Source organism: Calonectris borealis, chromosome 2 (assembly GCF_964195595.1).
Source record: "Calonectris borealis chromosome 2, bCalBor7.hap1.2, whole genome shotgun sequence".
Lineage (NCBI taxonomy): Eukaryota > Metazoa > Chordata > Aves > Procellariiformes > Procellariidae > Calonectris > Calonectris borealis.
In genome coordinates, this window is record NC_134313.1 from 146,684,949 (window position 1) to 146,699,586 (window position 14,638).

Sequence of the window (14,638 nt, forward strand, 5' to 3'; positions counted from 1 at the left end):
CATTAAACTACATTCCCAGGAATTCCTTGAATAACCTAAAAAAAAAGCCGCATTGCATGTACAATAGTGCAATTCACTTAGCTACTGTATAATATAAAACACTTTATACAGAGAATACAAAACAAAATTACTAGTTTACATATTATACTAGCCAGAGTATTATCCAGTTTTAAATATAAACTTAACACTTTTAAAATCAACCTGGGCAGATGGTATTTTTATGCAAATCCGCACAACAAATATACATGTTAAATGTATTCCAGAAGTGCCTCAGTTACCAAAAAAAAAAGCCAAACCAAAAAAATTTTTTCATTGTGTAACTCAGAAAACTTTTGTTATCGGAATTTTACAGTGTGAGTGATCTGTTTCCTTGGATTATGTATCAAGAATATACAATCAATCTAAAAAAGATTATTAACTTGGAGTGTATATATCGCTGCCACCAGGATACTGTAACTCTTTTAAAAATCAGTCTAAATAAAATCAAAATTGTAGCACGGCTCCATATATCAGGCTCAATTATGCTTTTAATAATAATAATGATACAGATTTAAAGTACATTACTGATGAAAAACAAATATGGCAGCAAGTAGAGCAAATATATAATCTCAGCTGTGCTGATAACTTTATTACATTTCTCCAAGAAAATCCCTTCTGTGTACTAAGAATGACATTGGACATTCCCTTTGTTGGTAGTCAATGATTGCTGTTTTGCTATTGTGCTGTTTCTGTTCCTTCTTAATATCTCTTTTTTCCATCAATACCTCTCAAAATCCTAATTCCCGTTGTTCCAAGAATTAAATTTAATCTTTATTGTCTATTCATTTGCTTACCAGATCATCCTTGTTTGTATATACAATGATGCATGGACATCCTATGGTTTGGTTCCTTCCTAGAATCCCATTGTATTGTGCATACATTAAGGGAAATATATATAACTATTTTCCATGAATGATCTACGTAGTAGGATGTTGTTGAGTTTCAGTTGGTCAGATTTCTTGCCATAGGAAATCCTACAATATTAACATTGCCTGCAAGAAGCAGGGATACAAAATGTGTGTGTACACATTAAAGATGAGATTAGTCTGTCATTTCTTCTGTTCCACTTTTTTTTCTTGGTGTTATCTACTTAGGGTTCAAAAGAACACTTATATACAAGGAGAACAGCTGTTTTTTCTTGAATAGGAATGGAACTGGGCCTGTAAATTTAAAAGTTTGTAGGGCTGGAAATGCATCTTTTAGGCTGGTATTAGCCCTGAACTGGTGGTAGTAGCTGTGCAGCTCAGTCAGCCTCTTCTGGGGCACAGGCTGACCTGCTCCTTTAAAACGGCCAATTCAGAATGTACCTACAGAATTACAACTAATGTTTCCAAGTGGTCCACTGGGTGAGGGATCTCCATTCAAGCAAGCAAGTACTAATTTTCAGAGGTGTTAAGTCACATTCAGTGAAATATGTTTGATTCTCAGAAAGCAAAGTTTCAGAAGTATAGAAATTATATGTAAATTCAGATCTATTTTTGGGAAGATTTTCAGCCAAAAATGAAAGGAAGAATTTTGAAACTGTGGAAATATTTATTTTTAACATCTTTCCCAAAGAAAATTTCTGACTTCCTTAATTCTGAAGCAATAATTTCAATTGAAGAAGTTCCCTACAATAAAAATGAGAAAATTAAACCATAAAGATAAGTAACTCCAAAATGGCATGAATTCATTTTGTTAATGAAATTAATAAATCAGCTGGGAATCCAGCTAAAAGATATTGGAGAGTGCTGGTTTCGTCAACCTTTTTCAATGCAAAAATATTTTGCTTCTGCTCAGTCTCCAGATTTTTTCCTGACAACTTTTATTTGATGGCTAAAATGTTAAATGTCCAAAGGAACTTTAACTTTGAAAATCAACTGCAAAACAAGCAGTCACAACTTGTGAAGCCATTTGAAAAGTTTGGCATAATACCGGTTTATGCTGAAGCAGCTGCTTTTAGAAATTAAAACAATTCAATTTTATTGCAATGGATCAATCTAGTTTGATTAAAACTAAGTTAGAAAATTGGTCTTAAGTTGTATTTTAAATACTCAATTGCAATTAGATTTCTCAGTTTCTTCAGATAGCCAAATACAATGGAATAAAATCCTCCAAAAGTTTTTTAATATGTTTTATATCGATGCTGAAACATACATTATTAATTGTGCACTACATTATTGCAAATTAATTGAAATTATTTCAAATGTTTCTAATTCAAACAAACAGGTACTGTCTGTCGGACACTTCACTGTCCAATTATATTGGGAAGCATGCCTGCAGTCTAACCACAATTATGAACTTAATTTCATGCTAAATATCCCATGTTGAGTTAGAAACATCGTAAAAATAGTCAAAATGTGCCATTTAAAGAGATGCTGAAGCCCTCACCTATTTCCAGATACACAGTTATTACTAGCAATTTCAACCACGCACTACCCTGAAGGTTGAATACATGCATTCAAACACTGCAGATTCACAACTTCAATTTCTATGTTGAGAGTTTGGGAAGCCATGCGAAAATCTAGACTTATTTGTTTAGATTAAATATACCTTGAAATGCTGAGAACTGTGGCATGGTTGTCTATGAGACTTGACCTGGAGAGCCAGTTTCTGCTCGGAATTTTACTTCTGCATTTTTATGAATATCGGCACGATTTTATAGGACCAGCCAATTGTTTATGTTGTTTATGAAAGGGATGAAACATATTTACACATTCTTTGGGCAGGACTTTCCCACACATCAGAGCTCTGTTTGGTAGGAAAGCAGTGTTGCAGTCTTGGCCAGGGACCTCTGAGGTTCAAGGCCAGCACTAGCTGCTTGGCAACTCTGGGTTGCTGCAGCCCACCCTTCACATACCCTATGCTACAGCCACTGGCAGGCAATGCCAAAGAACTTGGTTTCATCCCCTTCTTTCCCTTGCCTTCTTGGATGCTTGACTTCAGGAGAAAAGTAGCAGCCTGCTTGTGCCAGCACAGAGCTCCCTACATACACTAGGGGAATTTTTTGTTATGTACCTGTGGCCAGATTGCAGTCCTTTTACACTGTCCAAGCAACACATCCCAGGGATAAAATCACTAAAGTATCTTTGAGATGTTGTTGCGATCCTCTTCTTCCAGTGTTAACTCATCATCCCTCACTCTAAGGCTCCCCGATTTATTTTGGCCAGGAGACAGCACCAGGGACTTGTGGTCCCAGATACCTTCTTTTTTACTCAGTCTGAAATACCTTAACCGGACCAAGTACTATGCCATTGCATATACACACTCAGAAAAGCAAACCTGTGACGTATGTCAAGATTGCTCTACTTTAAATTGTGCTACTTTAAATCACTCATCAGCGCTGACATTCTTGGTCCTGTTGTGTCTGGGTGCTGTGGTCCTATTCCTACTGACAGTCACAGACTTCACTTCAGGCTGTTCTTTCCAAACCTTCTGTAGAATGACACTAACTTGACCCCGTCCTCCTTGTGATAGTGTCATAAAAGGCTTTAAAACAACTTTTACTCAGTGATACGAGAACTAAATCAACATTCATTTGCTGTCAGCCAGAATGTGGACTTAAAATATCTGCTGTTGTGCTCTCAGCAAAACAGCAGATTTCCTCTCAGACGTGACTGAACACTGAATAATTTATTTTATTCAAATTTGTGTTTGGAGCCATGGTGTAATCGTTTGGGCTAGTTTAAATAGCTAGAAACACTGAAAACTTCTTTTATTGTTGGTAACTGTTGGGTCTGGCTAGAGCAAGAATGGTGATGGGGGTCTTGCCCTTGGAACAATGGATGAACTAAGGGATTTGGATGTATAGCAGAAGATGTGGCTGCACTCAGGTGTGGTGTAAATAAGGCTGGGACATATGCAGTGTGTGGCAGCGCAGGGAAGGTCAGTGGGGAAGCAGGGAGGGGGGTGGTGGAGACCAAGTGCAATGGGTGTCCTGTCAGCAGAGCGGGGTGGGTGGGAATGAGGGCTGGCGCTAATGGGGAAAGCGATATGGGGGCAAAATGTGCCTGAGAGAGGGGGTGGAGGTGTGCCAGGGAGAGATGGCTGCCATGGGGATGTACAGATGCCGAGACAGCAAAGCGTTGCAGCAGTGTGTGGTGGATGGTGGTGACAGTAGCGTGCTGCTGAACAGGGAGGGCAGGAACTGCTGGTGTTGCAGAGAAGGCAGCTGGTCCTGGGGCAGGCAAAACTTTCAGGTGTTTTGCCAGAAGTTGTTTCTGCATATGCTGCTGGGCTTGCAGCTGCAGCAACCTGTATTTGTCTACTTCCTCTGGTGAAAAAGTGATAGGCTGCTGCGTTAAAGCAGGGGAGGTGGATTCACTGTACACTTCTGGGTCATTTACTGTGTCATCATACTTCTGCATAGCATTGTCACAAACAGAGTCTGAACTGCCTTCTGCCCGGTTCGAGTCCATGTTTACATCATGTAGTTCTTCTTTGGTCTCTGTTGAATTAGCAACAACAGAATATCTATTAGAGGGAAAAGCACCAGGGAAATCATTTGGTACTGGGTCACAGCTTTGTATAAAGGGTTGCACTTCACTAACGAAGAGATTGGATTGTTCCTTTATTGCTGTGTTCCTTTTTATGCTCGGGCTCTGATATCCTGTTCCTATTTGAATGATGTCTTTAAAAAGACAATGATCATAATCAGTGCCTGTTGAAACAGCAACATTAGTTATCTCTGACGCTTCAAAGTTGTTTTTCTTCACACTGGTTTCCAACGAACTGATTTCATTATGGCCTGTGCCATTTTTACCTACGCTTAGCAGTTTCTCTGGCAAAGGTAACATTGCAATGTCATCTGCTGCTGATGAAAACTGAAGAGCAAGGTGGCTTCGTGAGTGATCCTTTAATTCTACCCCACAAGTGTTTGAAAATCTCTCTGAATCGTGTGTTTGTTCCTGGGTTTTCTTGGACTGCACTCTTTCTAAAAGTATCTTGGCTGTCAGTGACTTTCTTTTTCCACATATGTCTTTTGCCAGGGTTTCAGAAGAGCAGGTGGCAAAGTTCTTTGACCAATCATTCAGAGACTCATAATGTGCAGTTTCAGCTTTTCCCCGTTCAGTGTTGAAACCTCTTTCTGTGTCCTCTTTTGTTTTGTTGTCACAGTTGTCAGTCTCTTTTGAGAAGGATCCTGAACTGCTACTTCTTGATATTCTGCTACCAGATGATCTTTCACTGCTTCTTGAATCTCTGGTGGAACAACTTTTGGAGCTATTGTAGCTTCTACTTCTACTATGCACTTTGCCAAAATACCGGTGTCTACCTCTGCTGTGTTTAGATCTGTCTCTGTGCTGTAAAGCTTTATGTCTTGAACATCTTCGATACTTAATTGTGCCCCTCTGTGTACAGGTTCTAGTTTTGTGACTTCTACTACAACAAAGATAATCCTCATCTGTATCATCAGAAGTGCAAATACACTTGTGCTTTCTGTGTTTACATTTGTGCCTTTCAGCTGTCTTGCTTTTTCTTTTACAACAAAAAGGCAAATGATTTCTGCTGTGATTGTTCGATGTGGGACTCATGTAGCTTGTGTAGCTACCTGTACCGCTAACTGAAGTGTCAGAATAGCTGGAATGTCTATCAGAGAAGGACTTTTGAGGAGATTGAAATCTCCAGCATCTCCTGTAACTTCCACACCCTTCATTTTCTGAATACCTGCTGTTTGAACTGGATTTGTAACTAAGTAAACTTCCACTAGAGTCTTTTCCACTGTCACTTATGTCACTGCTGCAGCTGGCCACATCTTGAATGGATCTGCAGTCATTTTGGTTTTCACGTTTTTCCTCAGAGTAAATTAAATGACATTTTGCGGTTTTAGAATTTTTAATCCTAGACATAAAAGCAGAAAAGGAAATGCTTTCATTTCTGCTATTCTGTTTTTTTCTTTCACAGCTATGAAAATGATGCTTTAAAGATCTTCTCAGTGTTGTTGTATGAAGACTTTTTTCTGTCACATAATCCTTTTGTGAGACATCAAGGTAAGCAGGCACTTTAGGTATATTTTCATTCAAATAATCTGCAAAGTATTTTTGACCATTTTCATTCATTTCGTTCCCTATGTCTGACTTAGCTTTTTGCTTGGCCTTTCTTGGATTTAGGGAACCTTTCATCTTCTTTGGTTTCAACATCTGATTATCTTGTTCATTTGACATTTGCTTGTGTTTTATTAAACCTGAGGCTTCATTTTCATCTGCAGTCGTATTTATAGAGTGCTCTTTACAGCTTGCTTTGTTTGTTTCATGCTGTTTACCATCTCCGTGATTTAAAGAGAGTCTGAAGTCAAAATACAATGGATTACAGCCATATGAAATACAGGGTTCAGTTTTTGTAAACAAAAGTAACTCTGTGGGCCACTGCAGAGCAGTGGTGCCATCTTTGCTCACTACATGGAGGAAAGGCAATGCCTGGGGCTTAACCTGTTTAACCATGGTCTCCCTTGGAAGCGTTTCCATATTCCCATTTGTGGTTTCTGAACTCTCCAAAGGTCTTTCTCTTTTTACCACCCCAGGACTGTCATTAATGTTGCTTACGCCTGCCAGCTGAGGTTCTGGCTGTGGTGGGAGCTCAGGTAACTGGTCAGGCAGGTGGGCATTGCTGTGCTTGTAGGTGTTTGGCTCTGTACAAAAATTGCTAGCTTGGTATGAAGGTGAAATGAGAGTTTCCAACAATTGCTCAGACTCATTCAATTTACTCTCTTGCTCTGTTTCTCTAAGTGAACCAGAAAAATCCAAATTTGAAAGCTGCATTTTGACTTTGCAAAATGAAGGATGAGCACTGACCTTTTCTTCTAATTCTCTATCACTGCTTTTATCCTTTTCCTTTAGCGTTTTAGGTTTTGCAGCTACATGACTTGATACACTGTTATCCAAATCCATTTGGTCTTGTGTAATAGGTGGCCCTTTATCCAAGCTTGCTTTTACATCCTCCTCCAAAAGTGTGCCAGAACAACAGCCCTCAAGAGCTTGCTTTGTTTTATGGTAGGGGGATTCGCTACAATCATTTCCTTCTTCAGAGTTCTCACTGAAGACTGATGCCGAAGACTCGAGCTTCAAAGGGACTTTTTTAGAGAATGAGAAAGACACTCCCGCTCTTTGAGAAGCATTGGTGCTATCTGGGAACACTTGTGAGACTTGATTTCCAAGTGCATGGGCTCTTTCGGTAGGGGGCTGGTGCCTGCTTATGATAAGCTGCTGTTTCTCTAATATGTTGCTGGAGAAACCTTGTCCTTCTCTCGTGGTGGTTCTTTGAGAACTGGCTGTGAACTTGCCGCCCTCGTACAGGAAAATGCCGTCTGGTGATTGCTGCTTTTCCACGACTAATCTGGGGGCTTTAAGCAATGGTCCAGTCCTAGTGATGCTGTAAGGTAATAAAAGAAAAAAAAAGAAAGCTGTATTAAGTAACGAGGTTAAGACAGAACTTGCATTTGACAGTGTCTCTCAGGTAAAGAAGTGTGTCACTCATGCTGTTACAAGGGAAAACTAGGTTTGTAAAGTTTCTAAAGGGTAAATGTGCAGTCTAGCGCTGAGCTTGTGCTTCTATATAGGCAGGACAGTCTTTACATACAGGAAATTATACGATTTGAAGCCAACACATGAATGTTCTTTTTCAGAGTTATGCCCATGTACATCCAGAACAAACAATATTGTCTTTACTCTGAATTTACATCAGTGAGAATCTAGTCTGTGGTAAGTCTTGGTTTTCTGAGAGGCCACTGCAAAGGAAATTGTGCCTTGCTCAAAATGAGACACTTCCACCTGGAGCATCTGCAGAATCAAACAAATAAGAGAAAAGGCAGTATTCTGCTTGCCTGGGGGGGTGTATGTATGATTTTTTTAAGAGTTGATTTTTATTTTATCTTTATATTATTCCACAATAAATGACTTTGTGAAATATTCAAAGAGATATTAATGCTAAAACTATCACCAAACATTGGTGGGGAAAAGGACATAAGGTGGATTTCTATCAATATTAATGGCAACTTCAGGGCTCTCATTATCAACCACCACTTGACTGACTTTGCCAGATTTTCTCTTTCTGTATTCTACTTTCATTAATTACATTTTTCCTCTTCCCAAAACCTCTCAGATTTTAAATCTGTGGTTTAATTTTCTTGTACTTTAAAAAAAATGAACCTATTCTAAGAAGGCCTTAACGAACAGGATAAATCATTGATTTCTTGCAATATATAATTAACTGAGATTGGAATGACTGTTGTCGTTTTCCATTAGAGATGAGACATATATAGCCTCCATACAAATGTTATTCCAAGTAATATTTTAAACATGCATTTCATTAGACCAATTATCTACATTTGCTATCAATGCAGTACTACAGTATACTTACATGAAAAAATTTTGGAACCAGCTTCAGTAAAGAGTTTGATTAAAAACTAGAAAATATTTTAATTAAATGTAAGCAAATTACGACTGCCAGATCTGCATAACAGCTATCTATAAATAGGTTAGCATGCTTTATAAATGTTATAAAAATGCATTGATCTTCAGCAGTGGGAACGATATAAAGACTCCCTGGAGTAGGATTAGCTTGGAGTGTGAGAATATGTATGCATTTCTGAGAGTATATTTGCATTTGCCACAAATTTGGCATCAGGAGATACAAATTCACCCCTATTTCTACATCAGGAAGGAATTATCTCCTGGAGAAGGCATGTAAAGAGATCCTTTTCAAAGCCTCCTTGGAACAGCAAAATAAAGTTGATTTTCAGTTTTTCTGTGCACGAGATTAACAGTAATTTTGTTGTCAAATAGTATTAGCTTGTTGTAAGGAACTCTGTTGGAACCTGAGACACAGTACTCGGGGACAATAACAATTGTATGCATGTGTGGACTTTTGCTTAGAAAGGCTGACCTTCTGCCTTGCCTGAGCAACTGGGAATGCTCCCCCTCCACCAAGATCACGGTTCTCAGCCACCCCCGAACCTATTAGTCATTACAAACAGGAATAGCAAGCACTGTCTTTCCAGGCTCCTTGTAAAGGATTATGGACTCCTGGCTCTTTCTAAAAGCAAACTCGCTTTTTCCCTCCCAGTCTCACTCTGGCTTTCCTATTATCACCAACCTTATCGGTCTATCTGAGACTACATCTTCAAGTGCGTGGGCATAAAGGCATCTCCCCACAGGCAGTTATATTTCTTTCAGTAAATTTGTATGAAAATGGAGTTGTAACCATAAAAGTGATACATTAGCACTAAACTGTTATATTTCAGCAGATTACTCAAAAGCAATTACATGGGCCAAAATGAGTGTATAATAAACTCTGAATGTTATTATTTCCAGGGTACAGTAAGCTTGATATGAATTTAAAAGAATGCCAGTTTAATTATCTACTTAACTCATTATGGTCATAGATTAATATAAACAGTTGGTCTGGTGGCAATCTGTTCTACTGAAGCATTCAGTGTCATTAAACAAAGGAGATTTCTCAAATGTAAAGCTTTATTAGTGTAAACTTTGTACTGTATCTTGATATTCATCAATAAAGCTAACAGTATCGGGCAAACAACTCAATTACTTGTTTTTCATTCACATAATGATACTTCCATTACTCTATAGAGAAACTGTGAGAATAATCTCAGTATACTAAAAGTAGTGAAAGCGATTCACAGACTAAGTACAGATGCTCTAAAAGGTGTTTTTCCTCTCCTGTTTACTTACTATCAAATGATAAGACAGTTATACTAATCTATTCATGTCAGTTAGAATAAGGTAAAATGGTGATGATATAAAAACATCTTCAAACCACTCAGAAGTTCAGAATAGATGAGATTAACTAGCTACAGGAGAGAAAAACACAAACCATCAAATGGCAAGTAATTAATTCAGGGGCTTTCAATTTTATGGTTTGCAGAACAGGAACATTTGGAGTTGGGGTCAGCTAAAAACAGGTTACAGTACACACAATCTCTGTATGTTACAGAGTGTAGGAGTAAATATATGGACATTTCTGCTGGGACTGAGAAAAGAAGGCATTAAAATGTAATACAAATTTTAAATACTTGCCATTCTGATTGCTTCCGTAACTCTGCGAGCTGGTGGAGCCGCTTGAGAGCTTTTTCCTGTTTCTTCTCATCTTTCCATGACTTTGAAGCCACATTTCGAGCAAATTCCCTTTGTTTTAAATCTTTCAACCTCTGTGTGAAAAGAACAAAAAGAGAAGGGATTAAATATGTACACAGCAGATACATATCCTCTTACTCAATTTATTTGCTTTTGGTGAAGTTAGTATGTAAATAATATACTTAAAATGTTATCATCCTAAGAAGAGATTGGAAATGTGACTTTTGCCTAACAAAACAACATGATTGGGCCATTGCTATTTAGCTGATATATACCTACATATGAATGATAGCTTTGTAGTTTCTTATGAATACACAGATCTTCTGTTCTGTACAAACACATACACAAAACTAGACTCCATTTAATGCAGTCGAAATTTTCCTAGTCGGAATTTAATCCATAGGCATATACTGGAACAAAGCTGAGCTCATGTGTGTAATATATTTTATAGATCTCTGTACTTGCACAGGTATGCATGGATGTATGCGTGCTTCTGTGTTGGTTTGTAGCTTTTTAAGACTGCATTTGTTTTTCAAAGGAGAGAACTACTTTCTGAAATATTTGACCAGGAAACTCTTTTATGGTTATTTTCACAATTTTTTTAATCTCCTCCAACATCTATAAATCAGGTAATTCCTGTTGAAGAGAGCAAAATTCTTTGCTTTTATTATGTTTTTTATTACCTGGTTTTGCACTGCTGATAGTATAAGGAAAAGTGAAGAAGACAACCAAAAAGTGTCAAAAACATCCTCTGCACAAAAAGTGGTGCTACCTTGCTTTTGAGTTCACTGTGCTCTCTAGGACTCAGCAGGTCATGTCCAACCTTACAACTTCCCAGTTCAGGTCCATGCTTCCACGCTCCATGGCAGAAATGCCTTCCTCCCTTCACCACCTCTCCCTCCAGTGCTGTGGTGTTTGGGGAAGGCAGGTTTACAGGCCAGACGGGAGCTCTGGTGAACTCAGCCAGATGCCCAAACTGGAAACCTTGAGGACCAGGACTGAGAACTAAACCACTGCATCCACTTGCCCCTTGGTCTGGAAGTGGCCCTGTGCCCTTCTGTGAAATTCAGCACTATAGTATAAACACCAGGAAATGCTAAGTTTTCCATGCAGCTCAGAGAGCTGTTTTTGCAAGATAGTCTTGAAGAAAGGCTTTGGTATCGCAGCCATTTTTAAACTGCTGCTCAGCTGCCAGCATCTATGCCTACTTACTTGTCCACCAGTACCTAAAGATCAACATCCTAATCACTGCTATCATCTCATGCTGTTGTTTCCCTATAGCATGGCCAAAAGTGCAACATGTGTCAGCAGGATAAATTGGAGGCTGACCCAGCACTGTAACAGCAAATATTGCTTTCTGCAGCTCAGGTATGGAGCAGTCTAGCCATGGCACAGAGCTCTGCACAGGCCAACAGGCATCTGTGTTTGACAAACAGGGCTGAAGGCAGAGAGTTCTCAACTTGTAGGGGTCAAGAGAATGATGAATGCATGAGAGAGAACTGCTTTCTGGAGAGAGATCTAGCTTTTGTCGGTAGATGAAGACAAAGCGAATAGGTGAAAATCACTGTGTGATTGCTTTATACAATCTAAAGATATGGCAGCTTCTTTTTTCTGCAACTAAAACAAAGTCTTCCAGTTAGTGGCGATGACATAGTATGACAGAGAGGCACGGAGGAACGCTTGGTGGAAACAGGCCATACAGAGTCCGTGATTAGGTTCTGTGAAGACTGACTCCCTTGGATGAGGAGAAGAAGGCCAGAGAGGCAGTTGCTCAGGGAACTGGTACAGCTCCAACCAGCAAGAACCATCCTGTTGCTTGGTGCCTGTTGAAAGTTTAACCGTATTCATCAGAAATATTTACAGTCTGTCAAATCTGTATGTTTCTCTGGAAAGTTTCTATCAGCTCCAAGATCTAGTACTTCACCGAACTAGACTCTGAAACAGGACAGCTTCAAAGTCCTCTTTAAAGCTCTTAGGCTTCAGTGTCTTGGAAAGAAATGGTTGCTCCACCACATTTTTAGCTTTTTCCTGAGCCCTTACATGCCCTCCCTCACTGTTTACTTGCCCCTTCCCAGGCTAGCCATATAGCGCTCCATTCCCTCAACTTCATTCCCTGCAATTTACAGTAAAATGGATGAATATGTAAGACAACATTACTTTTGGTCCAAGAAAGAAGTTTTTAAAATAATATGTTAAAGCCAAAGCTGTAAAAGAAATGAGAGAATCTTCCCAGAATGAATATACACTTTCTGTCTGTAATATTTACAAGAATGTAAAGATATTTAAGCGGTAAAGATTCTATCCTGCATAGGAAAACATAGGTAGTCTTGAGTCTTATTAACATCTTCAATGTGAAGAAAGGGCAAAGAAATACATTTGAGAAATGTCCTTTAGTGCCGCTTGCTATGTTTTAGCTGTCACTGTGAGCTGTTCGGTATCACACATAAAGCATTCATGAGGAAAAATAGAAACAGTTTCTACCTGTCAAGGAAACAAAGAACAATGTGAAAGCTAGTACTATGGGGCGCAGGTACTGCAAAGCAATGCCATTTCACTTCTTTGACAGTTAGGATGATAATCAACAAAGCAAATAGACCAATACTAAGAATAGAAGTTCTAGCAGTATTTTTTGCTCTCTAATGGCATACAGCATGTGTCAAGGAAGTAGAGAAAAGAACAAAAAAAATATAGGTAAGCATAGTGGAGGACTCATCAACTGGAGATGAAATCCAAGAAATCAAAAGCAGAGAAAGGGCTCTCCCTGCACATCCCCTCATCAAAACAAAAAAAGCTGTACTGCCAGAGCTCTGGTTAGGAATCGTAATGAAATTTGTTAGCTATGTTGGATAGACCATGGGACTGCCTGCTGAACCTGAAAAGCCATGGTTTTCCTCACTAATAACCTGTGCCAGCCTCCTGACAGGCACACAAATATTTTCCGCAGGTGGTGCACAACAGCATGCAACGGAGCAGGTACCTGAATGACAACCCTAAGCTCAGCAGGTGTGCTTGAAAATTAACATCACTTTGCATGGCAATTGCATTTTTCACGTAATTAGGTACTTAACTGGGCATCCAAATACAGGCACATGTAATAAATTATGATTTATTTAATAGCAATCTTGTGTTCTGTCCTTCACCTGCTACAAATATCATTGCCATGGACTTATATTTCATTTTTAGACTCATGTTCTATTATTTCTCTGGTTTTCGTGTACATGTGTGTGTGGACATTGCCATATCTAAAAGTAACCCGTCCCTTTTTTATAAACACCCCCACAGAATATTAAAAGACTACAAAATAATATTCACTGTTATGGAAAGATTTACTTATATAACAAAGCCTGAGTCATGTTGGCTCCTCTGTCTAAGACCCACTCAAAAACTGCTGAATCTCATCTTTTCCTCCTGAACTCTGGAATGAATCATCAGGAGATCTGAATGAGTTAATGGAGCTGCATCTTCACTATCTACTTTTGCTAGACATGAAATATCAGTGGCCAAATACCTGTACTTTAGCAATTTCTACCTATTCTTAATGTTGGGTTGTTTTTTAAAAATTGTCACTTTATCGTGGCTAATACTTGTTTTTCACTGACCTACGAGCACCTGTAGCAGCATACTTACCGCCGGCTGCATTTGCAGTACCGAGATTACTTTCTTTCCAGAGTTATGATCCTCATTTCTATTCCTCCCTGTGCAGATGAACATTTCTCTGGATTGCTATTCATCTGATCAAATTTAGATGCCTACAGTAGTTGCTTAGATTTTCTTTACAACCACTGGAAAGAAATAAGCACTTTTAGGGACCTAATCACCTCTTCTTAAAGCAGCTGTCTAAAACAAGTGGGATAAAGTGAGATGTAAAAGTACCTCTTTCTTTTCATTGCGTACAGAGGGTATTAAGGGTGGCTATCTCAGACACAGACTTTTGATAGACAGAGGAAATGGGTGCTCTTGGTACATTTTCATTGCTACAGATAGTATTCATGTCTCCAGGTTGCATAAAAGAGTACTTTATATTAGTGTACTTTTGGCACATGTAATAGAAAGAAAATTGAGGAAGACATTTGGGTTTTTTTTATAAACCATTGACAAGGATACAGAGAAGATTTTCATAATCTGCATTTGCCTGCAAAATTTGCCACCCCTCATTCTCCAGGGCATCTCTGGCTTCAGGGACCATTTTTTCTCTGTTGCTCTCTCAATTACTCTCTCTCAATTTGAGGACCGGAGGGAACACAGAACTGGGGGACAGCATTATTTCTTCCTTTGAACATTTTATCAGGGGCCATGTTGATCTCATTATATAGATCTACCTGTGGTTCTCAGTATAACTGTACTTCAGATGCTGGGGCAAATAACTGTTGCTGGAAGTACACTGACAAGCAAATCGTGTACTTATTCACAGTAGCGTAACTCCGTTGATGTAAATAGAAGGCAGCTTTGGAAAAAAAAATCCATGTATTAAGTTAGAAAATGGCAGGTTAGTATGAGTTAAACAATTTTTTTCACTTACATCCAGACTTTTTTTT

The 14,638-nt window shown here is 38.8% G+C and overlaps 1 protein-coding gene across 1 annotated transcript in view; it reads right to left on the reverse strand.

Moving 5' to 3' along the window:
- Positions 1 to 3,698: 3,698 nt before the first annotated feature.
- ZNF804B (zinc finger protein 804B) overlaps positions 3,699 to 14,638 on the reverse strand; it is a 246,530-nt gene continuing 235,590 nt past the window's right edge. Inside the window, exons 3-4 of the mRNA XM_075140790.1 lie at positions 10,047 to 10,177; positions 3,699 to 7,383 (exon numbers count right to left, since the gene is read on the reverse strand). Of these exons, the coding sequence (XP_074996891.1) occupies positions 3,699 to 7,383; positions 10,047 to 10,177 (3,816 nt within the window). The remainder of the gene's footprint in view (positions 7,384 to 10,046; positions 10,178 to 14,638) is intronic.